This window comes from Podarcis melisellensis, assembly GCF_964234715.1.
Source record: "Podarcis melisellensis genome assembly, chromosome: 10".
NCBI classification, from domain to species: domain Eukaryota; kingdom Metazoa; phylum Chordata; class Lepidosauria; order Squamata; family Lacertidae; genus Podarcis; species Podarcis melisellensis.
The window spans coordinates 27837419-27862333 of NC_138542.1; the positions used below are offsets into that span (position 1 = coordinate 27837419).

At 41.8% G+C, this 24915-nt stretch overlaps 1 protein-coding gene across 2 annotated transcripts in view; it reads left to right on the top strand.

Annotated features, from left to right (window-relative positions):
- The first annotated feature begins 1323 nt into the window (after positions 1-1323).
- The window catches only part of ANO6 (anoctamin 6), a 65363-nt gene continuing 41771 nt past the window's right edge, over positions 1324-24915 (top strand). Inside the window, exons 1-2 of one of the 2 annotated variants that reach the window (XM_081928958.1) lie at positions 1324-1570; positions 24288-24367. In XM_081928958.1, the coding sequence (XP_081785084.1) occupies positions 1447-1570; positions 24288-24367 (204 nt within the window). In that variant the 5' untranslated portion in view covers positions 1324-1446. Of the gene's footprint in view, positions 1571-17988; positions 18305-24287; positions 24368-24915 lie in introns of those variants that run through there. The other variant, XM_081928959.1, reaches the window with a different exon arrangement.

A 24915-nucleotide genomic window follows, 5' to 3' on the forward strand; every position in this document is an offset into this window, starting at 1 on the left:
GGACAGTAAAAGCAACCTAACACCCAAAGCTGCAAAAATCAGCAGCGGTAAAGAATCAACACCAACCGCTCCAGAGTCAGCATCAACTTTTGTGTACATGCCATACATTTTAAAACATTGCAGGGGGTTGGACTAGATGACCCTTGGGAACTGTAGTTTGTGGAGGTGCTGGGAACTGCAGCTTTGTTAGGTGCAAACCTCAGCTACCAGGATTCTTGGGGAAATAATAACGTGCATTAAAGGCATATGTGCAGCTATCATGTTCCTTTTTTTTTTTTTTTTTTGTAGACAACTCTGTGCACTTCTGGTTTCCCCCTCACAAAGTGTTTCTTCAGAAATGGCTCTTCTTTAGAAGGCAGCCGGTTGGGAGCAAAGCAGAACAATGCATTTTGTGTAACAGTGGGGCGGAAGTTCAAATAATGATCCTGAAATAGCCTTATATTTGGGGGGGGCGGTTGCCTTTTCCTGCATTGCAGTGAGTTGGATGAGAATCCAGGGGTTTCCCGACCTTGGGTCTCCAGCTGCTGTTGGACTGCAACTCCCATCATCCCTAGTTAGCGGGACCCGCTGTCAGGGTGATGGGAATTGTAGTCCAAAAAAAACAGCTGGCGACCCTGATCCTCAGGGTCCCTTCCAAGTCGACAGTTCTGGGAAAGGTCCTATTGGACTATAAAGAATATAGAGAATTTAATGGATTATGGAAGATCCTAAGGGATCTAAAGGGATGGAAGTGAAGAACAGAGGCAGAGAATTCAATAACAAAAGAAGTGTGGTTTAGGCGGTGGAAGTCTTTTAAGATATTTTAATTAAGATTTGAATTTTATAATGTGTGCAAGTGTAATTTTGGAATTACTGTTTATGGAAAACAGCATTTTCTTTCTTTTCCTTTGCTTTTCCTTTTCTTTTTTCGTTTCTTCTTACTCTTTATCTCCTTTCACAGTGTATGTGTGGCAAATATGTAAATAATTGTGTTTTTGCAGATATGTCTGGAAATTTGATTGTATTATTCAATAAAGTTATATTTTAATTATTATTATTTTTTAAAGGTCCTATTGGGAAGAGAGCGAGAGCCACCCCTTTCGAGCGGGTTGCTGGCTGCTGCTTCGGGCTCGACCAGCCCCCTGGCTGAGGTAACTTGAGGGGAACCACGCGCCCCTGAAGGAAAAAGCGGGACGTGGGGGGAAGCCCCGTCACCCCAGCCCCGTCTCTATGGCAACGGGAGGAAACTCCCTGCTCGCTGTCCCGCCTCTTTCTCTCAGTCCGGGCGGGCTGCCAAGAGGGCGGCGCCTTCAGCCCAGCCCGCTGCTCTGGCTCAGGCCGCCCCGCCTTTCTGCTTTCCCCGCGGCTCTCGGAGAGGGGAAGGCGGGCTCTCTGGTCGCGGGAGCCCCGGGGCTGCTTTCCTCCTCCTGCTGGAGATTATTCCATATTATCTGCAGGAAAGGGGGAATGCAGCAGCAGCAGCAGCGACGGACTTCTGGGGAGATGAATGCGGAGAAGGAGGGTGTGTTGCTGGAGCTGGAGGAAGATGACGAGGAAGAAGAGGGGGAGGAAGAAGAAGATGGGGAGATGGGTGAGTAAGGAGTATTTGTGTGTGTGTACACGTGTACATTCCGTGCATTTAAAGCGCCCCCCTCCGGGAAAAAGAATGTTGGGAACTGTACTTTTACCCCCCCGCCGAGCTGCAATTCCCAGCAAGCTACAGATCCCAGGGGAGAGGCTTGAAATGAGACAGTGGAGGAAGCGCGTCTCAACTACAGCACTTTGGAGCTCAGGCGACCGAGCTTGCTTTGCAACAGGGAGAGCTGAATCACGTCTTAAAAGTCTTTCCCCAAAGTGAGAGAGAGGAGGAAAGGGTGGGTTCCCTTTTTTTCACCCTTTTTTTGTTTTTAAAGCGGCGTGTCAACAGCTTGGACAGTGGCGCAGGCAGCACAAAGTTAACTCGGAAAGTTTGGCTCCGCTATTCTTTCCAGCTCCTTTGCAGGCCGTTCCGCGGAGTTATTTGGCTTGCACCATTCAGCTGGGTCTGATAGTGTCCTGTGCCTGGAGGAAAAAGTCTTCTTTCTAATCCTGAGTTGAAAGACCTCGCCGTTATTCTCTCCCCAGTGCTCGCCTCGCTCCCCTCCCTGCTTCCAAAATGCTGATCTGAGATTTGAACGGAACATCCGCAAAGAAAACTGACGGCCATGGGCGTTTTGATGGGCTTGGGAAAGAATGCAGTGTTGTTCCGGAATCTTTGGGTGTTGCTTTTATTATTTTTGTCTGGGAGTTTAAAGTTCAGTGATCATTTGTCACTTTTCCAGATAAATGTGAGTCAGAAAAGACGGAAGAATAAGCTGGGAGGATAAATGAGACCTAAAGGCATGGTTGTGGTTGTTTGTTTTTTGCAACAGATGATCTGGAAATACTCAATAGCGCCACCTTTCTCCCCGTGCGAAAGGCAATTCTTTAAAATACTGCTAGGATATATAAGTTGAGGGTAACAATCCAGCAAAAGTCTTGACCAAGGCTGTAGTCCTCCTAACCCCACATACCTGGGAGTAAGCCCCACTGAATCCAACGGGACTTACTTCTGAATAGATGGGCTGCAGACCTGACTATGGCTCCATTTAAAGCACACCTCCCACCCCCTAGAATCAAGGAAACTGTAGTTTACCCCTCACAGAGCTATAATTCCCAGCACCCTTGGCTATAATTTCCTTGATTTTTGGAGGAAAACGTGCTCTAAATGTATGGTGTAGACACAGGCTGCAAGTCCCATTGAAATAAAGAAGAGTTAGGTTAGTCACAAACCCCCTGCTGCTCTTTAAAATAACTATATCCGTAAATAAAGCAATAAAATGTGTTCTTTATTAAATCTAAGCTGTCCTGTTCTGGAAAAGGACATGGAAGTAAGTTTAACAAAGAAGTAACATACAGGAACTGACAGTAGGAGAAAGATGCAGTTTGCTGTAGTGATGGAGCCAGCATTCCACTGTAGGTCCAGTGGGGAACACAATCTCTTGGGTTGCTGCGTTAAAAGCCACCCTCTGTGTCTCACTTGGACCTCACTGCTGGCATCAGCATCAAGAAGAAGCAGTTCTGCTTTCCCAGTTTTGCCATGCCTTAATTTGACTGCCAAAGCATGAGAGAAAAGGCATGATGAGTAAGAAAAAAATGTATTCTCTGTCTGTAAGGGGGAAAGTAGTTAACTGTCTCTCACAGATAAAACATAAGAGAGCTGTTTGCTTATTTATTAAGTTTTTTTTAACCAACTTTCTTTTCAAACAAATTATTAAGTTTTTTTAAACCAACTTTCTTTTCAAACAACCTGGGAGTTGGACTGCAGCCTAAGTCATGCTTAAGAGTGAACCCATTGAAACCAAAGTGACGAACCTAGGCTCCACTGATTTCAAAGGGACTGGTTTAAGGATTACCAAGTGTGAAGTCCATTTCAATGGGCTTGTTCTAAGCATGACTTAGGCTGCAGTCCAAACCCTTATATGCCAAGCTAATGCCATTTGGCATTGGGTCTGATCTGGGCCCGATCACTGTGCCAGCCTGGCACTGCCTACCCTCCCCACAACCTGCATTCCCTTCCCACTTTCCTTTGCTGTCAACTATGAGGGACAAGACTGCTAGGATTGCTCTGCCTGTGTGGATTCAACCCTTGCTGCTGCAGGTGACATATGATTAATGAAGAGCAAATGAACAGAACAATAAAAAACAGTCTATTAAAGCTGCGTAAAAACTATGACTCACCAAAGAGACAAAACAGTACCAACTGAAGGTCGCATCGATCAACCATAATACTCCATGTTAAAATGCCAAAGTGATACAAAGAGGGACTCATCCAGCTGCCACAAAAGAGAAACTAGCAGAGTACCACTCCAAAACAACCTCTGAGGCACATTCAGCATAAACTCATAAATAGGCAGAGGCCGCATTCAGATGTACGGCTAAATCCTTGTTTAATATTACATAAATGAGCCTAGCCTCTTCCTGTGCTTCTAAGCTATTCCTTCTCCTCTTTGTGGCTTCCCACAGGCCTAAGAAAAGGAATTTGGAAGCTTTTGCTTTCCCTTAACTGTGGTTTATAACTTTCCAGCCTTAGTTACAAATGTTTCTTTCCCCATAAAATTGTCACAAAAATTGCTTTTTGTAATTTAGTACACAAAAAAATGTTACTCCAATCTTCTCCTTCTACTTTGTAAAACGAACCTGGCATTTAACTCTTCTAAATTATAGTGCAGGTCTGTCTACATAATTGACACGAGTCTTCCTTGCAATCATGAAACCGTTTACTTCTGCCTAAGTTGTCAACGGAAATAAAACGAAGCAAAGACAACAAACAACTGGTGTGTATGATATTTGCCGGTGATGCATGGAATCAGAAGAGACTGGGTATTAGGAGCTGTTCAGATTTATCAAAGGGATAGTGTGTGAATTTTTTTATCATCTTTGTTTCAAATTCTAACAAGGCAAAAGTCAATAGACATGTGATTGTATCTATTGCCATTTGTATTATGCTTAGGTCAAGTACCGTTATTTGTTGAAATGTAGCAAAATTATACTGTATAGGCAACTATCATTGGTGTTCAGGAAGTCTTGTAGTTTATCTGTGTCAAACCTAAGTCTTGGTAAATGTCAACACAAATTTTTTAAGTGAGGTTGAATGTGCAAGCAATCAACCTGGTTTTAAAAAGACTTCAGGTACTTGGAAGTTCACATGAGCAAGTTCATTTTCCATAGCCTCTGAAATAAATTTATTGCCTTTGTATGTTCATTACGTTTATGCTCATTCTGATCATTGACCCTAATCAAACTGAAGTTGATTAATAGGGTGGGAGTTAGGTTTTAGTGTGTGTTCAGTTCAGGCTCTATAGATCATGGGTAGGCAAACTAAGGCCCGGGGGCTGAATCTGGCCCGATCGCCTTCTAAATCCGGCCCGCGGACGGTTCGGGAATCAGCATGTTTTTACATGAGTAGAATGTGTCCTTTTATTTAAAATGCATCTCTGGGTTATTTGTGGGGCCTGCCTGGTGTTTTTACATGAGTAGAATGTGTGCTTTTATTTAAAATGCATCTCTGGGTTATTTGTGGGGCATAAGAATTCGTTCACTATTTTTTAAAAAAATATAGTCCAGCCCCCACAAGGTCTGAGGCCTCCTGCTGAAAAAGTTTGCTGACCCCTGCTATAGAGAGAAATGTAAAAATGAAACAGAGCTACAGTATGTTTCAGGAACTAAGTTGGCATGGCATCACTTCCTTCTTTGTGGGTTGAGTCAGTCTTCTGGTTTTATAATCGAATCAAGCTGTCTTCTTAAAAACTGTCCATAGAGAGAAAGTGAACTCATAGACATTTTGTTACTTGTTTATTTCTAAAATGTCTATGCTACTCTTCTGCATTGCTGCATTGCTTTCTCAATTGCTGTTGTTGTTGAATCTATAACATCAACCTGTGCTGGAAGTTGTACTCCAGAATGTAATCCAGAAAGAAAGTGTCCCATTAAAATCAGTGTCTTTGAATGCATGGTTTGCAACCAGGCAAACTGATACTTTCTTTCCCTCAAATTGTCATGGGCTGGTTGGACACAAAGGAATGGTGGGAGGAACCAGCTGTGGAACCACCAAGGCAAGAAAGCTCAGAGCCCAGGGAGTGATGGTGGGACAGTGATGAGAGGTCAGAGGGAGAAGACTGGAAAGAGGATATGGCAGAAGCAGAAGCAGAAGCAGGGCTTAGTGAGCAGGGAGAGCCTGTGGCAGAGAGGTCAAGAATTGGAAGCTGAAGTTAGTGAAGTCAAATTGAAATTAGAGGCAGAGATAAGTCAGGCTGGTGAAAAGTCATGGTTGTTTCCTTCTGCTGCTGTGACAAGCTCCCTCCCAGAACCAGGAGAGGCATGAAAAGGTCAAGGAGAGTTTGGCTGTACACAGACATACAGTCTCCAATTGCTTGGGGAAAGCCCTGGAGATGAGGAGACATAGACAGCTGTGGGAAGGTGGGGACCTTTAGTCTTGGCAATTGATTTCCTGGAAGAAGACCCACCCGGAATAAGTTGCTGCTCATTAGGCCTGGCACTCAGAAAAGTCTGTGGAGATTGTGTTTTTGCTCATCAAGTGTTAACTCCAACTTTGGACCGTGTGATTACTGACCACCACACCCTGTGACATAACTGTAGCAGTTGTTGCTCAAGAAAAGTTTTGTGCCTTGTCATGGAAGGTTAATGCACATACCAGAAAGAAGGAAAACTAGGCAAGTTTTGTCTCCCTCCAAAAAGAACGGCAACAGAAAACTTCTGGCACTGTGTGTGTGTGTGTGTGTGTGTGTGTGTGTGTGTGTGTGTCCAGTTGCCACCTGGTGGCTAAATCCTATAATGACACTATCCACCTGTACCACATTAACAGTGGAATAGCACACAAAGCAAGTAGGGCCTAGATTAAGCTAGATCTCTAGCTTTCATGTGGTTTACTGCAAGGGGAACCCCCAGTACTGCTCTTGGCACAAGGCTGCCTAGCATTAAAAACTCAGAGCTACCAAGGAATGGTAGAATTATTCCTTTATTCCCAAGGAAGAATGTCAAATAATTGTGGCTCATGTGGAAAGGAAAATGGAAAAGTTATGGAACAACAGCAAAAAAAAAATCAATAGTGAATTCTGTTGTGGTATCTATTGTTCTGAAATTTGTGTAAAAATGTATATAAGACTTACCCCTTACCATCTTAGGGCCCAACCAGATGAGATGATGGAGATCAGTGGTACTGATGCTAGCTTCAAAGCAGCCATTGGTTGGGGAAATGATTGAATCAGGCCTGTGGTGCTAGTTAATTGAAGTTGCTGTTAGTTCTGCAGGCCAGGAGTGGAAGATAGAGATACCTCTAATAGTGGATGTTATGAGCATTTAGGCAGGACTAAAGCGAGTACAAGTGGCTTTCTCTCTCCCTGCCCCAAGGCTCAAAATTTATCTTGCTGATCATATTTTTAAAATTCTTACTATAGTTTAACAAGTACCTGGTTGTACAGTATTTTTTTCCTAGACAAGTTCCAGTGAAATAGATAGTTCCTAGATAGTTCTAGTGAAATAAAAATCTTCACTTGCTGACCTCAGTTGAAGTTCTGGTTGAATGAGGAATGCCACATTTTTAACAAGTAGGAAAAGATTTATGTCTGAACACTTATTTTAATTTCCCAAGCTTCTAGGCCCCAGAATTCTGGGTTACTTGGCAAAATACATTCTAGCTTCTCTGGGATAGAAACCTAATAATTTGCCACCCTCCTAAATTATTTATTCAGCAACTGTACAGGTGCAATAAAAAAATGATCCATTATCCGTAACATAAATTTATTTTACAAGCAATTGCTAACTTCTTTAGTATACTCCTAGGAGTTTTTGTGTGTGAAATATGACACCCATAACATTAGGATGCAGCAGAGCATCTTCTTCAGTTACCTAGGATAGTTTAAGTCATGTTGTTTTCCTGTTTTTGCTTTATCTCTTGGATATTTTTATGTATGTGGCCTTCTTCAAGAAAACACCCATTTAGAATTCCTTTTCTGAAACTACTCAGTGTGTTGTTTTACATGCTAAAACTAAACCAGTCTAAGTTTTATTCTCTTCCAGTTATTTGTTTTCTTCATGTTCACACTAAAGAAAGTTATTTCTTCTACTATCTAACTGTCAAGGAGGTGGATACGCAACTAGTCAGCTAGAGAGAGTAAAGATAAGATATTTCTAGAATTGTTGCCTTCCTTACAAGCAGAAAGTGGGACATCAAACTTTCCACGCACAAAAAGGCAAAAAGTACCACATTTTGAAGAATTGCACATGTTATCCTATAGGATTGCACTTCCTACCTTTCTTCCAAAGAGTTCAGGGTAATGTACATGGTTCTTACCCTTTACAACCCTGTGAGGTAAGTTAGGATGAGACAGAAATAGCCAACATGTGCCCTCCAGATATTGTCAGATTAAACTCCCATCAGCCCCAACCATTGGTTATCCTGGCTGGAGCTTGATAGCATCTGGAGGAACAATACTGGCTACCTTTGGACTGAGACATAGTGACTGGCCCAAGTTCTCCCAGCAAGCAGCAGTCTCAGGACCAATTCATGTCTGGAACTGCTTTTCTGCATGGTTTGGACCATTCTAATACTTGAATCCAAGAAGTAGTGCTATGCCAAAACCTATGCTATCCCCAGCATGCTTTAGAATTGCTTTAGAATTGAGAGCCAGTGTGGTGTAGTGGTTAAGAGCGGTAGTCTCGTAATCTGGGGAACCGGGTTCGCGTCTCCGCTCCTCCACATGCAGCTGCTGGGTGACCTTGGGCTAGTCACACTTCTTTGAAGCTCTCAGCCCCACTCACCTCACAGAGTGTTTGTTGTGGGGGAGGAAGGGAAAGGAGAATGTTAGCCGCTTTGAGACTCCTTAAAGGGAGTGAAAGGCGGGATATCAAATCCAAACTCTTCTTCTTCTTTAGTATATAGGTGAGCTTACAAAATTGAACTTACTATATCATTGCAAGGTGGCCAAGGGTGTTGCGTGTGTCTCCCACCATCCCATTAAATATTTCTTCGGCACTCTGCAACTTTCCTGCCTCTCCAAACTCCCTGGTATGAAAAAAAAGCCTCATGGCAGTCTTTATCTAGTGATGGGCTTTAACTAAAGTGCAGAAAACTTGGTAGGCTGTCAGGGTACATTCCAGACAGGAAGCCAAGGATTTGGGAAGGCTGCAGATTGAAGACCATCAAAGAAATGATTTATAGAATGAGAGAGAGGATACTCACAACCTCGAAATCTGTGTCGAAAGTAAAGCAAATGTGGATGACAAATCCACAAGTTTTCCCTCCCCTTTGATAATTTTCAAATGTAATTTCTTTTCTCAGTAATTGATGGAGAATAGTCACAAAAAATATTGGAAGAAATATTTGGCACACTGCTATTGGCCTGTACCCCAACAACACCTGGAGGGCCACAGGTTAGCCTTTTCTGGTCTACACCTAAACTCCCTATTCCTACTCGTGTTCAGATAACTGAGGTCCAGGCTATATGTGAGTTGATGTCATCTACATCAAGAGAGAAGTTATCTAGGGCTAGCCAGCTTCTGTGGCCAATTCTCCATTCTTCATCTGCATTTGCTCTCTGCCTTAATTCTTTTGTTTAATCAAATTCAACATTTCTCCAGAAGCAGCGCAGGGATATTTCGAAGATAAATACGTTAAAGGCCCTGGTTACTATAGCAATTGTGGGGGGCAAGAAGAAACAAATTGTACTAATGATCCAAATTGTCTTTATTACCCATCTCCCTCCATAAGACCAGACCTTCCTTATATGCCCCACTGGCAAAATCTAATATGTATTTTGGCAAGCAGCCTTGTCTGCTTTAGTTCTCGAGCAACTTATCTCATACTAATTAAGATTCTGAATAGAAGATTCATCTTTTTCATCCAGCCTATACTGTAGTTTTATGATAATATATTTATATCCTGCACATAGGCCTGCATGATAGCTTACAGTAATGCTAAATACTAATAAAATAATTAATAATACAATAAAATAAAATATTAGTGTCACAATAAAACAGGGAAGCAGTATAGAGAAAGCAAAATGGGAAAGAAAAACAGAACCATAACTAATATTAAACTTCCTGTTCTCACCCAAGGCGTAGTGGAACAGGAAAGTTTTAATTTGTTTTCCAAAGACAGATAAAGAGTCCTGCGGCCTTTCTGATAAAAGAAACTCTAAAGTGAAAGTGCCACTAGAAAGAATATTTCACACCTAATTGCTGACAAACTAATTTCTGATAAAGATGGCATTGGGATTAGGCTCTAACCAAATAACTTAACGTTCAGAAAAAAAATCATGGGGAAAGCAGCCTCTGGTATATCCTAGCCAGGCTGGATGGGAAGGTGTATGGCAGCACTTTGAAGATTGTATCTAAACTCACCGTTAATCAGTGGAACTCCTTCAGCACTGGTGTAATGTGTTCTAAGGGGCCAACACTGGTTAACAGCAGTCCTGCTACATTCCGCATTACAGTGGTACCTCAGGTTACATATGCTTCAGGTTACATACGCTTCAGGTTACAGACTCCACTAACCCAGAAATAGTACCTTGGGTTAAGAACATTGCTTTAGGATGAGAACAGAAATATGCTCCGGCGGCAGCAGGAGGCCCCATTAGCTAAAGTGGTGCTTCAGGTTAAGAACAGTTTCAGGTTAAGAACAGACCTCCGGAATGAATTAAGTACTTAACCCGAGGTACCACTGTAGTTTCCAAAGGGTGTTTGGATAAGTCATTTTGTAAAAAAAATGTACTTACCCAAGCAGGATTTGATTTAGTTACAGTGTATGTGTATGTAGGGTCATTTAATGTGGGGTCATCTGATGTCCTGTTAAAAGTGTTGTGGGAGGCAGGAATTATTGGTTTGTTGTTTGTTTTTACTGTGTATTTTGTGGTTTTATATTATGATTTTATTTTGTGAACCATCCTGAGATCTGTGGCTGAAGGGCGTTATACAAATTCAATAAATAATACTAAAAATAATAATACTGAAATGGTTGATTTTGAAAATACTAAGTATGTGTTAATGGCTGGTCATTGGCTGTTATGTCAGTACCTGAGACTGGTCTGAAAGCAAAGAGTAAGGTTACCTTAACTTCCATCACAGAGCTTCGGTATGCTGATGATAATGTAGTGTGTGCACACTCAGAGGATGACTTCCAAGTCATCCTAAATATCTTTGCAGAAGCTTATGAAAAGATTGGCCTATTGCTCAACATCCAAAAAACCAAAGGGCTGCACCAACAAGGACAAAACAACCCCTCTGCAGTGCCATAAATCCAATTCAATGGTGTAATGTTGGAAAGTGTCGCTCACTTCTACCTGGGCAGTTATCTTTCCACCAGAGCTGACATTGATGCCGAAATCAAGCATCGCCTGAGCTCTGCGAGTGCAGCTTTCTCCTGACTGAAGTGCAGAGTGTTTGAGGACTGAGACATTTGCAGGGAAACCAAAATGCTTGTTTACAAAGATATTGTACTACCAAACTTATTGTATTGTATGTTTGTGTAACATGAACCACTTATAAACGCCATCTCCAAGTCCTTGAAAGATTCCATCAATGGTGTCTCCAAAATTTTTTACACATCACTTGGGAAGAAAGGCGAACTAATGTAAAAGCAACGATTCTTCAACATCAACTTTGTTGGACTGGTTATGTTGCTCAGATGCCTGATTATCGTCTTCCAAAGTAACTACTCTATTCCGAACTTAAAAATGGAAAGTTTAATGCCGGTGGTCAACAAAAGAGGTTTAAAGACTCTCTCAAGGCAAATCTTTAAAAATGTAGTGTAAACACTGGCAATTGGGAAACACTGGCCTGCAAGCGCTCCAATTGGAGAACAGCCTTTACCAAAGGTGCCATGGGCTTTGAAGAGGCTCAAGCTCAGGACAAAAAGGAGAAACGTTCTAAGAGGAAGGTACGTTTGGCAAACCGTCACCATGAACAACTCCCACTCGGAAACCTATGTCCCTACTGTGGAAGGATGTGTGGATGCAGAATTGTTAAGACTGTGTTCATGGAAAACCATATTACTCGGCTACGAATGATAGAAGAAGAAGAAGAAGAAGAAGAAGAAGAAGAAGAAGAAGAAGAAGAAGAAGAAGAAGAAGAAGAAGAAGAGGAAGAAGGGCTGCTATGTAAGTACCTGAGACTCGTCTGTTGGAAAGTGGTTGGTTGGTTGGTTGGTTTTGCAATATTGAGAGTACAGTGGTACCTCTAGTTACGAACTTAATTTGTTAATTTTTAACGGAGGTCTGTTCTTAACCTGAAACTGTCCTAAACTAGAGGTGTGCTTTCACTAATGGGGCCTCTTGCTGCCGCTGCACCACCGGCACACAATTTCTGTTCTCATCCTGGGGCAAAGTTCTCAACTCGTGGTAACTCTTCCAGGTTAGCGGAGTTTGTAACCTGAAGCGTTTGTAACCTGAGGCGTTTGTAACTCGAGGTACAACTGAATTGTAAATTGCACTTCTGATTGGCTCATTGGGCAGAAATTATTAATTATGCATTGGACAGGAAAAGTGGCCTGATTGGCGGGGAGGACTCTATGCCTCTCAAATCTGATGGGTTGGTGGACAGACATAAATAGGCCTAATCTACTCATATTGAGAGAGACTGCTGACCAGATATGAAGAAGACAGAGGGTGAAACTGGCTGAGAAGAAGCAGCTGGAGGCTAAAGGTGAAGCAGATGGGAAAGAAACTATCCAGGCTGGAGGAAGCTGAAAATAATAGTCTGCCTTAAAAGAGCAAAATCATTAACCTTAAGCTGAAGATGGGCAGTGAGGCCATATAAAACAGTAAGAAGAATTCAGCAAGGAGCTGACCAGAACTGCCTGTAAGCCTGGCTCAAAGGTGGTCCACAGTAGCTAGTGGCAAGACTGACTGGGGAAGAGTAGCTAAGGGTAATGGCTATTACGTTAAAAAGTGTTAGGAACTAAAGTGTATCAGCCAGGTTCGTGGAAACATCTGTAACCCAGTCAGTTTTTAGATACAGCAACTTTATTACAGCATATATAAGTAACCCTTAAAGAAGCAGCAACAAATTGAAGCACGGCATTCACCTTATCATATCAGAACTTCTATTAATCCGTACTTCTATCAGAAAGGGTTAATAGAAAAGTAAGCTATACAGTATGCAGCTCAAGAAAGATATCTTAAATGCAGTTTCTTGCCTTTAGGAAATATATTGCCCCCCCTCCCAAAGACATAACTGAGGAAACATACTGTAGTCTTATCTGTGCTAAGTTTAGATCTTGGACATGATGAGTTAATACTGCATCTGGCCTTTAAACTATGTTGGCATCTTTTTCTGTTTTATTTCCATGCTGAGATATTTTCCATCTGTGTTTTATGGACACGTGCAGGACTCAAGTTCCCCGAAACTGCCAGTTTTATCTCAGTAATGTCACTGTTTTTCTTCATTTCCATGTGTATGTTTAGTAACCAGCTACGTATTAATTAAGGAACATTTCAGTCAACCCTTGCCTTCAGCAGCGAATGCAAAATGAATGTCTGTTGAAGAGTAATTGCAGATGGGCAAGAGGGCGATTCAATTGCAGTTCAAGCAAAACATATTAAGCTACAGCATATGCACAGGAGAAGGGTTAATATGCAACTTCCTCCACCACACTATTAAAGTACCGGGCTCATGCTAGAATACTAATTGAAGTGACTTGCTGGCACAAAAAGCAAAGGCAAGAGCCAAAAAAGCAAACAAAAGGAAATCCTTCTGTACTACACTTGCTCCTTTTTTATTATTCACTGCAGCTCTGATTTATATTGAACATTATCTGGGCCATTTCACACCCGCAAATGCCGCTAATATTCTGCATGTGAGATGAAAGACCATAGGAAGGAGTGCTTGTGTGAATCAGCAAGAGCACAGAATAACTTCTGGCGGCACCATTTCTGTCTGGTTTAGGTCATAAAAATAGCTATGCACTGCTCCTTGTGATCTAGCTCTTAATACCCAGCGTTTATAATTCAGCTTTTGAGAGTGTAACAATTGCCTTGCATGGTCAGACTAAAGGTCCATTCATTCAGTCTCCTGTAGTATGAGATGCCCATAGCAAGCCTCCATGCCATAATGGTGGTAGCCTTCCTTTGTTGTTTGTTCTCAGCATCTTATGCTACTTCAATTATTGTAATTGACACTTATTCCTCCATAAGGGACGTGGGTGGCACTGTGATCTAAACCACTGAGCCTATTGGGCTTGCCGATCAGAAGGTCAGCGATTTGAACCCTTGTGATGGAGTGAGCTCCCATTGCTCTGTCCCAGCTCCTGCCAACCTAGCAGTTTGAAAGCACGTCCGTGCAAGTAGATAAATAGGTACCACTGCGGCGGGAAGGTAAACGGCATTTCCGTGTGCTCTGGTTTCTGTCACGGTGTTCCATTGTGCCAAAAGTGGTTTAGTCATGCTGGCTGCATGACCCGGAAATCTGTCTGTGGACAAACGCCAGCTCCCCCAGCCTGAAAGCGAGATGAGCACCACAACCCCATAGTTACTTTTGACTGGATTTAACCTTCCAGGGGTCCTTTACCTTTATCCCTTTAAAGCCACCTGAGTCCCATTTCAGATGTTGCAGTAACACAGTAATCCTTATTTCCAGTGTGGCTAAAATCACCACCTTCAGGTGATAATTTTTAAGGGGCCATCTGGATGTCATTCCACAGCACTCCACCAGAAGGGCATCTTCATGCAGTGCTGGCTTCAGGATTTGGGGGGTCCAACATTGTCAGTAAGGAGTACTTAGGGGTGCTGTAAGGAAACCTGAGTTACTTCTTAGCATAGCAAATGCTCATCAGGTTTCTATAGCACTCTAGCGAAACACTTTCAACAGAGTGATAACATATACCAAGGAAGGGCAAGAGAAAGAGATCTGTACACATAGCCTTTCCCTTGACATACAATAACTATGTGATAATTTTTAGAAACCTTAATTCTAACATTATTATGTTTGGTCTGGGAACTTGCCCTTTCATGAGAACTGATGGTATGGGATCATTTAGCCAACCTGCCTTGCGAACAGAGATTTTGCAAGAAAAAACACAGGAAAGGAATAAGATGAAATGAAGTTTCCACTGCCATAGAATCATAGATTGTATGTAAAGCTGGAAGGGACCCTGATGATCATATACTTCAACCCCCTGTAATGCAAGAATATTTGCTGTCTCATATGGGGATCAAACCTGCAACCTTGGTTTTATTGCCACCACACTTTAACCAACTGGGCTATGCACATCATGAGCATGTTTAGAGCACAGAAGGTGGAAGCTCAGCTGTTTGTAGCCACCGGCATTAAACTTGTCTCATACAAAAATTGAACACGATCAATCCACCGTTCATAATTTTACTAGCTTCCCTCACCACTTTTTAAAACAAAAATCAAAATCAGGACCTTCAGGTGAATGCCTGAGACACTCTCCCATAAAGGCCAAGTGTGCCGTTTGCCTGTGCTACTGGATTCAAACCAAGTGGTGTTTCAGTGGCCAGCAGTGCTTTCCACCATCTTTAGCTGGTACACAAACTGCAGCCCTATCTGGAGAGAACTGACCTTGCCACAGTGTGATGCACAACACAAGGGCCTTTAAAAACATTTCAGAAACTCAGAATTTGCCAGAATCCTTGGAAGCTAGGCAGTCAACGCCTGAAGCACCATTGTCATATTAGTGTGCTATGTACTGGTGTGTTTCTGGGCTCAATTTAAAGTGCTGCTTTTTACTTTGAAAGCCCTCAGTTTGACACTGAGTTCCTTTTTGGACTACCTGCACTATCCTGCCCACACTTTAGGATCTGATTCAGAGGCTCCCTGACATATTCACCTTTTAGGTTGCTTAGGTCAGTGTTTTTCAACCTTTTTTGGGCAAAGGCACACTTGTTTCATGAAGAAAATCACAAGGCACACCACCATTAGAAAATGTTTAATATTTTTTTTCTTTAATGGCAAACAAAAACGTTGCGGACCGTTCTCTGCTCAGCGGGGATCGATCCGCTGATCCCTGCTGAGCCGGCGGATGACAGCTCCGTCCCCGCACTGTGTGCAGAGAGGGAGATGTCAGAGCCCTGCTGCTCTCTATGGGGAATCGGATGAGAGCGGATGGAAAATAGGGTGGACACAGTCCAGCGGCCGCCTAGTGGGCGAAAATTTGACTTTTTTTTTTAATCTTTCAAATTTTTCAATTTTTCCCACGGCACACCAGGCAACATCTCGTGGCACACTAGTGTGCCACGGAACAGTGGTTGAAAAACACTGGCTTATGTGGAAGTCGACAGGAAAGAGAGGTTCTTCTCTACGTTGCCTGCTTGACTTTTGAATTCCATTCCATCAGATCTGTGCAAGGTTACTATGCTGCAGGGATTTCGGAAGACATTGAAGCATCTCTTTTCCATTTGTTGTTCCAGGAGTGATGTTCTACTGGCTGGGTGATGGCTTTGGGTGTATTTCTTAAGAAGAGTTTTCCCTAAGAACCTTAAGCTTTTTAAAGCTTAAACTTTTTGTATTATTGTTTGCTTTTCATGCTGTTTTGTGTTTGGAAAATGCCTCCAAAGGTGGCCTAAAGTGTTGTTGTTTTCAAATAAACAACACAGCGCAACAGGGTACAGTATATCCCATTTTATTGTGAGAAAATGTCATGAAGTATAAACAATGTACTTGGATGCTGTAAGGCTGCCATGGGTTTGCAGAATAGATTTAGTAACATGTGAATCCCAAGCAGAATGTGTAAAGCGTTTGTATTGGGGGTTTTGATTATTGATTCTGTTGTATCTTATATCAGGCATACACAGGACTTGAGCAGAGGGAAGCTGTCCGTCAAGATCAGCTGCTAATCCCAAGCTCTGTAGCACAGCAGAAAGAAAAGCTGTTTCATCTTATTTGTGCTGCAGTGGTTTCCTCTGTGTATATATCTGTTGGCAGGTTAGCATCTAAGTGTAGATCTGTTTTACAGATACATTATTCAACAGTTTCCTGACCCATAACCATTTAAATGGATCTAAAATGTGAGATAGTTCCCATAGCAATGCCCCTGAGTTTGCTTGCAGCTGTAATCATTATTTTTGGCAGGTTTACTTTTCCAAATACAATGCTACCTATAAAAAATGATGCATGTAGCATATGAGAAATATGATGAATTGTTCCATCTAAGCAGCCTGTCTAGTGGGACACGGAGGTGTCATTCATCAAAATATTCTCCTCAAATCATGGCAATTCCCCCCAGGTCAACTGTACAAACTCACAGTCAGTTTCAAATAGCCCCAAATGCCCCCATTCAGAGTGCAGAGCCTGTTATGTAGCTTATCTCAGAGTGTTTCATTATTTCTGGTTGCAACTGAGGAAGAAGCACATCACTATTTCTAGAACTCAGGATGTGTTTATACATTAGCCATGCAACTGTCTGACCTGTGCTCGTCTATATAGTCAAATGTATATTAGAACAAGGACCATGGTTAAAAATTAACAGCATTGAAAGTGCACTAACAAGAACAATATGGAGTTGTCACCATTAAATAATTATTGCCACCATATGCAATTTTATAATCTCCATAGTTGGTTTGGAAGAGAGAAGAAGGGAAAGAGAATGGAGCCCCCACAAACCTAGCAGAGTTTTTTGAGTGGGGGGGAAAACTGAATCTGTAATCCATATACTAAAAAGCAACAACTTATTCTCTAATTCTTCATCTTATAGTTTTTCACAAATATGAGAAATTTAGGTAAGATTCCCATGTTACAGGTAATAAATTGTGGTTGAGACACAATGGCTTATACATAATAGGTCAGTGGATAAAGTGGGATTTGAATCCTGGTCTCCTGTAGGGGAAATAACAGCCTATCAAAATATATCTGCCCGGAAATAAAAACACTACAGGACATAACCACAATGTAAGCCTCAAAAAGACATCTTCAATGTTACATTGTCAGAAGAAGAAAGTAGCTTACTTGTTTGGCTATATGGTATAACTGTGTTACTAATATTTGCAAGTCATGTTTGTAAAGTGGTACCAACCCAGCCATGTTTGTTACAGTTTTTTGTGCAGAAAAAGCTTGCAAGTCTTAAATTGTTTGGAGAGAAGGCCTCTTCTTCATGCTACAAATATAATCTGTTGATTGTTTTATGTCCAAATTTGCGGGGGGGGGGGCAATCCCAAAATGTATAAAACCTTAAATCAAAAGAGAATAAGTGTTCTTTTACACATGCTAGCAAAGAACCACACAAAAAAACCACTGGTCTTTGAGTATGCTGTGTCCACTGTTAATCGATTTCATGTGGATTAGATGGTGCAAATTAGAGCACTGTCATTTAGAGTTGACATTGTATACTTTCCCATCTTATGTCTTGTCATCATAATTCTTCTGAGCTCTGTAACTGAAAAGGAAGAATTTGGGAACAACTTCTCCCCGCCCCCAGTTTCTTGTAGAGCGGTATATTCCCATGTTAATCCGGTCAGTCGGGTTTTTCAAGATGTTGGGACACTTTGCTTGCTAAGAAAGAATTTGTACAAAGCTTCTTGAGACAGAATAAACACCTTGCTATTTCCATTTAGGAAATTTGCTTCATTCTCCCCTCTTGCATTCCCACCGTTGATAAGGCAAACAAACACCAGTTGTTTTCAAGGTGAAATTGTTGTCTTTGTACAAGCATAGGAAAGAGCAGCCGTAGCTTGTGTAGGACTCTGCTTCTTAATCGGCAAAAGTGAATCACATCACCAGCCACCCAGTGCTGCCAAAAGAGCTTAATTCTGGAGCCACATGGAAGAACAGCAGCCAGGTAAGAAAAACAGCTAATGGAACTGTAAGGAACGGAAGGCTCAAGAAGAAAGTGCATGCTTGATTGAGAGGCAGCAAACCTTTTTATGTTATATGCAGGAGTTTCAAAGGGGATGGAGTGGTGGGATTTTTCCAGAGAACAATATGGAAGGAAGCGGTTTTTGAAGGGACTCAATCCAGAATCCACAAAACTTGCTGCACAGATGCAGAATTAACAGTAGTAAGTTAAGCAGCAGAAAGGTCATAATGTGAGCTGTAATTGACAAATTGCTCATGTGTGTTTGTTAATCACACATTTAAGCATGCAATATTTAAACTGCTTACCACTGGGGCTGAACTGAGGAAAACAGCCTGGGAAAGAAAGATGCAGAAGGGAAGGACTAGTCATGTAGAGAAATGCAGAGTTCTTAATTCATATCACATAGCATCTGAATAATAAATAAATAGAAACATTCAATTAAATATCAGATTGCATTTGGAAGATTTTTCTGTAACGCAAGAAGAGATATTTCCCTTCCAACATGGTTTAGAGCAGACCTTCTTCCTCAATGACATGTTCAATGTTTCATGAAAAAGAAGGGAAGCCTGAAAAAGAAGCAATTTTTGTCTTTTCTACATGTATATTTTTGCTTGAAGTATGCCTTAATGCTAATCTAGGGAGGTTTCCACGTAGCTTTTCATTGTTTTCAATCTTTGTTGAACTTCAAGGGTGGAGCTTAATAGTACATACATCCTTTCCAAGCATGTTCTTGGCACGTTTGATATAATTAAAGTAGCAGTTTCTGTGATCTAATAGCGGTAGGAACTCTCAGAGTCATGTTCAGAGAGTAGCTTCTGGTATGAGGCAGGCTCAGGCATGTATGTTTAACATTCTTGTCAAGTGCGAACTTACAGCCAAACCAAACGTTATGCCATAACATAAATAACAAAATCCCAAGGGCCACTTTAATGTGGTGGGGATGGTGGAGATGACATATTTCTGTTTTGACTCACCTTGAATGGTCTGCTATTTTAATCCGCCGCCCCCCCCCCATCTTCTCCCACCTTTTTCCCAGGGTACCTTGGTGTTACTTTAGGATACATATCTCTGCACTGCTTAAGCTTTCCCTCCTGCTATTTGGCACATGGTATGATTAAATGCATGAGATCCAGTAGGTGGGCTCCCACAATGCAAGACACAGTAAATACAACAAGAACCTTTATTGAACTACATAACTGGGAAACAGAGGCAAAGCAACTGCTTATATACACTTCTGAAAGCCTGGGCCACTCCCACTCCCAGCAGGGCCATAGCTAGGGGGTGGTGAGGTGGGCCCCTGCCAGGGGCACAGGCGAGGGCCCCCGCAAAATCGGCTTTAAAATATGTCCACAAATATGTCTGTAAATAAAAATATTCATTATTGCCTCATAAGAAAGGGTTTTAAATAGAGGGTGAATTGAATAAATGGAGGGGGTTGGAGGAAGAGGCAGAAGGAAGAGCTAATTTGTCCATGGCTAGGGGGTGCAATCTGGACAGTTCTGCCAGGGGCGCAAGATCATCTAGCTACAGCTTTCACTCCCAATGTGATTGGCTGTCTATCCAATCCAAACTGCGAATCCGACTCAGAGTTGCCTTCCAAACTGCGAATCCAACTCAGAGTTCAAGGGCCAATGGCAGAGGCCCAAATCCTGAAATGTTCTGTGATTGGACAACATGCATCAAATCAGAACACAGGAGCTCAGAATCCTTAGTCCAGATTCCAGCTCAGGTAAACACAGACCACTGAATATATAACACGAGCTACCAGCTGTTGCTTCTGGGAAGGCGGGTGGAGTAAAATGATGTCTTTTTCAAAGTGGCCTAAGTTGCTTTAGGTGTCTAAAAGTTTTCACATTTCACAGAAGCAGTTTACCTTCCTTAAAAAAAATAAATCAGTGTTGTTTAGTCGTTTAGTCGTGTCCGACTCTTCGTGACCCCATGGACCAGAGCACGCCAGGCACTCCTGTCTTCCACTGCCTCCCGCAGTTTGGTCAGACTCATGTTTGTAGCTTCGAGAAATCAGTACTTGATAGCAATTGTTTAACAGCGAGCGCTAGTGGAAAATATACTGTGGGTATTCTGCAGTGCTGAAAGGATCCTTTTTAAGATTCATGGTTTATATTATAAACTCACTAAAAGGTTTCTCCTTAAATTCCTTTTTATGGTGTGGGGGAGGCTTTTAGAATGTTACGCTTTTAAAGCTCTCACTATAATTCCCACATCTGCACCAAACTCTACTCTTGGTTTGAGAGCCAACCAATTGAGATCATTGAACAGGACCAACATTTTAAGTTATGACTCATATTTTTGAAATGTAATGTTGGCGGAAAATTGCTTGAAATATTTTCTTGTTTCCCTCCCTGGAGCAAATATGACACCACCCCCACAACAACAAGCAGGAAATGGAATTATCCACATCTGGAAGAAACGTTAAGAAGCTTAAACAATATGAAGAGTAGGTTCCCACAACCTGCATCCCTAATCCTAGATATGTTTTATAAGTTATACTAGGCTATAGTTTCTGCCCAGTTCGCATGGCAAGTTTTTATTATACAAATCCCTTTGTGCAAAGCAGTTTCTACACAATTTCAAGCAATTTTATCTAGGCCAACAAAAAGCCATATCAATTATAACATGATTTGAAATGTCTGCAAACTTTTGCAGAATCTTCCCCTCTCCGTAGCTCATTTTGGTACACAGAGTGTCCACTGGGATGTTTTTAGGTTGTTATCTAGAGGACCTGAACCCTGAATCTTCTGTCCTTTCTTCCTCCTTCTTTTTAATTACAAAAAAAAAATACTTACAGGGAGGCTGGGCAGACTGCAAAGGGCAAGGCAATCACAACCATAATTTCTTCAAAAATTTACACAAATATATTAACATTTGCAAATTTATGTCTTAAGTCAATGCTTTGAGTCTTTTAAGTACCTGGCGCCCCTATGTGGGATACTAAAAGTGATCTCAAACCAGCAGCACTATTTCATAGAATCATAGAGTTGGAAGGGACCATGAGGATCACCTAGTTCAACCCACTGAAATGCAGGAATATGCAGCTGTCACATACAGGGATCAAACCTGAAACCTTGGTGTTATCAGCACCTTGTCTAACCAACTGAACTATTCATATCTCCACAACAGAGGTATTCCCTTTGGGCATTTGAAACTCTCCCAGCAAGTGCAGAACAACTCCCATGTATTGCATGCGAAGTCCCTCCTTCTGAATTTTTCATGGAAAATTACATTACATTCCTTTAAAACTATGTGTGACTTGTGGCTCAGTCTTTCAAATGCTATGACAGCAATTGCATAGTGTTATCAAGAACTATGACTGTGAAAAGTTACATAATGTTACACCAGTGCTGCAGGTAAATATACACAAACACAAGTGTTTAACAGTGCACACCTGTGCACCAGCAGTAGGAAACTGGAAACAGAAGACTGTTTTCAAGTTTAATGGTGGTGGTATATTTTCAGGAGAAGATCACAGCTGTGCATGGAAAGGTTAGCACTTTCATTCCCTGCCACAGTTTGAGCATCTTCCCCTACCAAAAATGGTGCTGCAAATGGATTTGAAAACAGATGTCTACGGGTGCCAGTGGTAGGCTGGTTTTTTGAAGCCTGATTGTTTCACAGATGTGATCTTCCTTCCCTACTTGCAGTCTCTGTGAAGATCACACACACACACTTCCCTCTGGCAAATAGGGTTGAAAAACGCTGAAATGCTTTTGTTCGAAAGCACGTCAAGTGCAAGTAGATACCGGTAAGTAGGTACCGCTCTGGTGGGAAGGTAAACGGTGTTTCCGTGCGCTGCTCTGGTTCACCAGAAGCGGCTTAGTCATGCTGGCCACATGACCCGGAAACTGTACGTCGGTTCCCTCAGCCAGTAAAGCAAGATGAGCGCTGCAACCCCAGAGTCGGCCACGACTGGACCTAATGGTCAGGGGTCCCTTTACCTTTACCTAATTGCTGGAGTGGGGAAAAGTGAGACTTTTACATGCCTGATATATGTGTGCATGTATGTGTTGTACATGTGCACACTTTGTGTATGTGTGAGAGAAAGTGTGGGGTGTGCCTCTTGTTCTGATCACACGTACCACAGAGATGTGACCTATGGAGGGTTGGCCAAGAGGGAATGCAAAATTGCTTCTTATCCTTGCTACACGTGTTTTTCTCAGATGCCCTCTTATGTGCAGTGGGGCTTACTCCATCATAACGGTGTTTATAACTGCAGCCTAAGACTAACACACTGACCTGTTGCAAAGGGCATATATTTTGAAAGCAAGTTCAATTGCTCATGCTTTATATGAACCTTGAGTTGAATCAGAGTGCCTTGTAGTGTTTGGGGGGTTTACACAAGGTGAGATAGGATCTTTGCAAGTCCCCTATATCCCACAAAATCTCCTAAGCCATGTGGCACTTTGTCTCCATGCTTGCAAATAAACCCAAAACACCGCAGACCTTTTCTTTCTTTCTTTCTTTTGGAAAAAAGCAAAGCCATTCTAATAGGAAATGTCCTTGGTCAAGCTGGGACTGGGGGAGAGGAGTGAGGAGGAGGATAGCCCACTGTGACGGACACAGGTCTAGCATTTAATCAGAGGGAATTATTTCACTGTGGCTGTCTAATCACAGTGGTTTGTGGAAAGGATGTTGATGGGAATAAACACATTGGACTCACATGCTTGTTGCTCTTTTCTCAGTTTTGTCTCTCTTGAGTAGGACACATAGAATAGTTTTGTGGTGGACTAGGAAGCACCCCTCCCCTTACCAAATATGGACCCAAACCAAATCTTGATGCCTAATCATTGCCTGTTTAAACCCTTACCTTGCCATCTTCCGTGGGTGTTTTGTTACATAATGATCTGCATATTTTCTTGTTTATCCTTCGTTTGTCACCATGGGATATGATGCTATAAATAAATAAATAAGTGGAAATTTAAGAGTAAATTGAAATTTTCTCCAGTGCAATGCAGAGCCAATAGTAATTAACCAAAACTCTGATGAGTCATATTGCCCTGTGATTTACTCTGAAAGGAAGAAGGAATTCACAAAAGAGAGAGTAGGGAAGGGGAAGAAGGAAGTGAACTGTGATCCATGAAAGCTTATGCCACAATAAGTATTTAAAGTACTGCTGGACTCTCAGTTGTTTTTGCTGCAAAAGACTAGCCGTCTGGAAATAATTACGGTTCAGAAAAAACAGCAGCATTACTTTTACTCTTGCCCAGAGTTATGAGAATCTGTTTCTCAAGCAAGATACCAAGTGAGAATTAAACTGAACACATGCTTAAAATCAGTGCTTTCCCCCATATATATAGGGATACTCTCATTTTCCTACTCGTATTGAAATACTGCCCCTCAATGAGGCCAAACTTAGATTCAAAAAATGTTTAGGGGTATGTGTACCCCCAGAAAAAAAGCGCTGCTTAAAATATAGCCTTTATTTTATCACAAATTTTCACCATGAAGCAGTAATGTGCTCACTGAACTCTGCAGCAAAACTAAAAATTCATCCTGTTAGAAACAACTATATCACTGGTTTCACATCAATCTTATTGTAAGATAAATGTGCTTTCTCTACCTTTACATCACTTTTTATGGTACAATAATGTTTCCAGAAGGCACACCGATGTTCAAAAAAGTCTCCTGGGGATGACTGCCCATCTGTGTTCTTAAAACTACATTTACTGGATAACCAACATAGTCCTGTCCATATGTTTTGAACTACAGCTCCCATAATCCCTTATTATTGGCCATGCTGGCTTAAAGCAAAATTGGGCTTTATATATTTATAGGGAACTGAGTCTGATGTAGGAACATAATCTGGGTTCATGAACCTAATGTAGCATATTATGTTCTTAACTCTCAGTGGTAGAAATGAAAGGGCAAAGCTGAGAATTTCACCCCAAAATGAAGACGATGTCACAAATTTGAAGGCTGTAACTAAATCATCTCTTCTGTATTGTTTTAGTCTTGGAAGAAGTGGAACAAGATGTCTTTCAGAGCTATGGAACAATGCCCGGCCAGCAACCACTGCATAAGCCAGAATGGGTAGGTGCAACTTCAACAAGTGTTGTTATCTTTGCTTTCTTCTCCAAAGCCTTTTCTGTGGTGGCCCCATCGCCACCACTATTTGTGGAATATTGTCCCCTTTCATGGGAGGAATGGAGGGTATGGAGTTATGCAACTGCCAAGCCAAGAAGATAAGTAACTATGCAACCTTCAGAATACATCTGAAGGCAGCCCTGTGTAAGGAAGGTTTTTAAAAAAATGTGACCCCCAAGCCTAGAAGATAAGTAACTATGCAACCTTCAGAAGACATCTGAAGGCAGCCCTGTGTAAGGAAGGTTTTTTTAAAAAAATGTTTAATGTTTTATTACATTTTTATATATGTTGGAAGCCGTCCAGGGTGACTGGGGCAACCCAATTAGATGGGTGGGGTAATAATAATAATAGGACACCTCTATATTCATCAGAGAAATATTGGAGTGTATGTGCTTGTGTTCTGGCAAGGAGAACAATAAGTAGTAGTATTGTGGCAGCAATTTTGGCAGTGGTGGCAGAAGAAAGGAAAACATAGTCACACTGGGGTTTTCAAG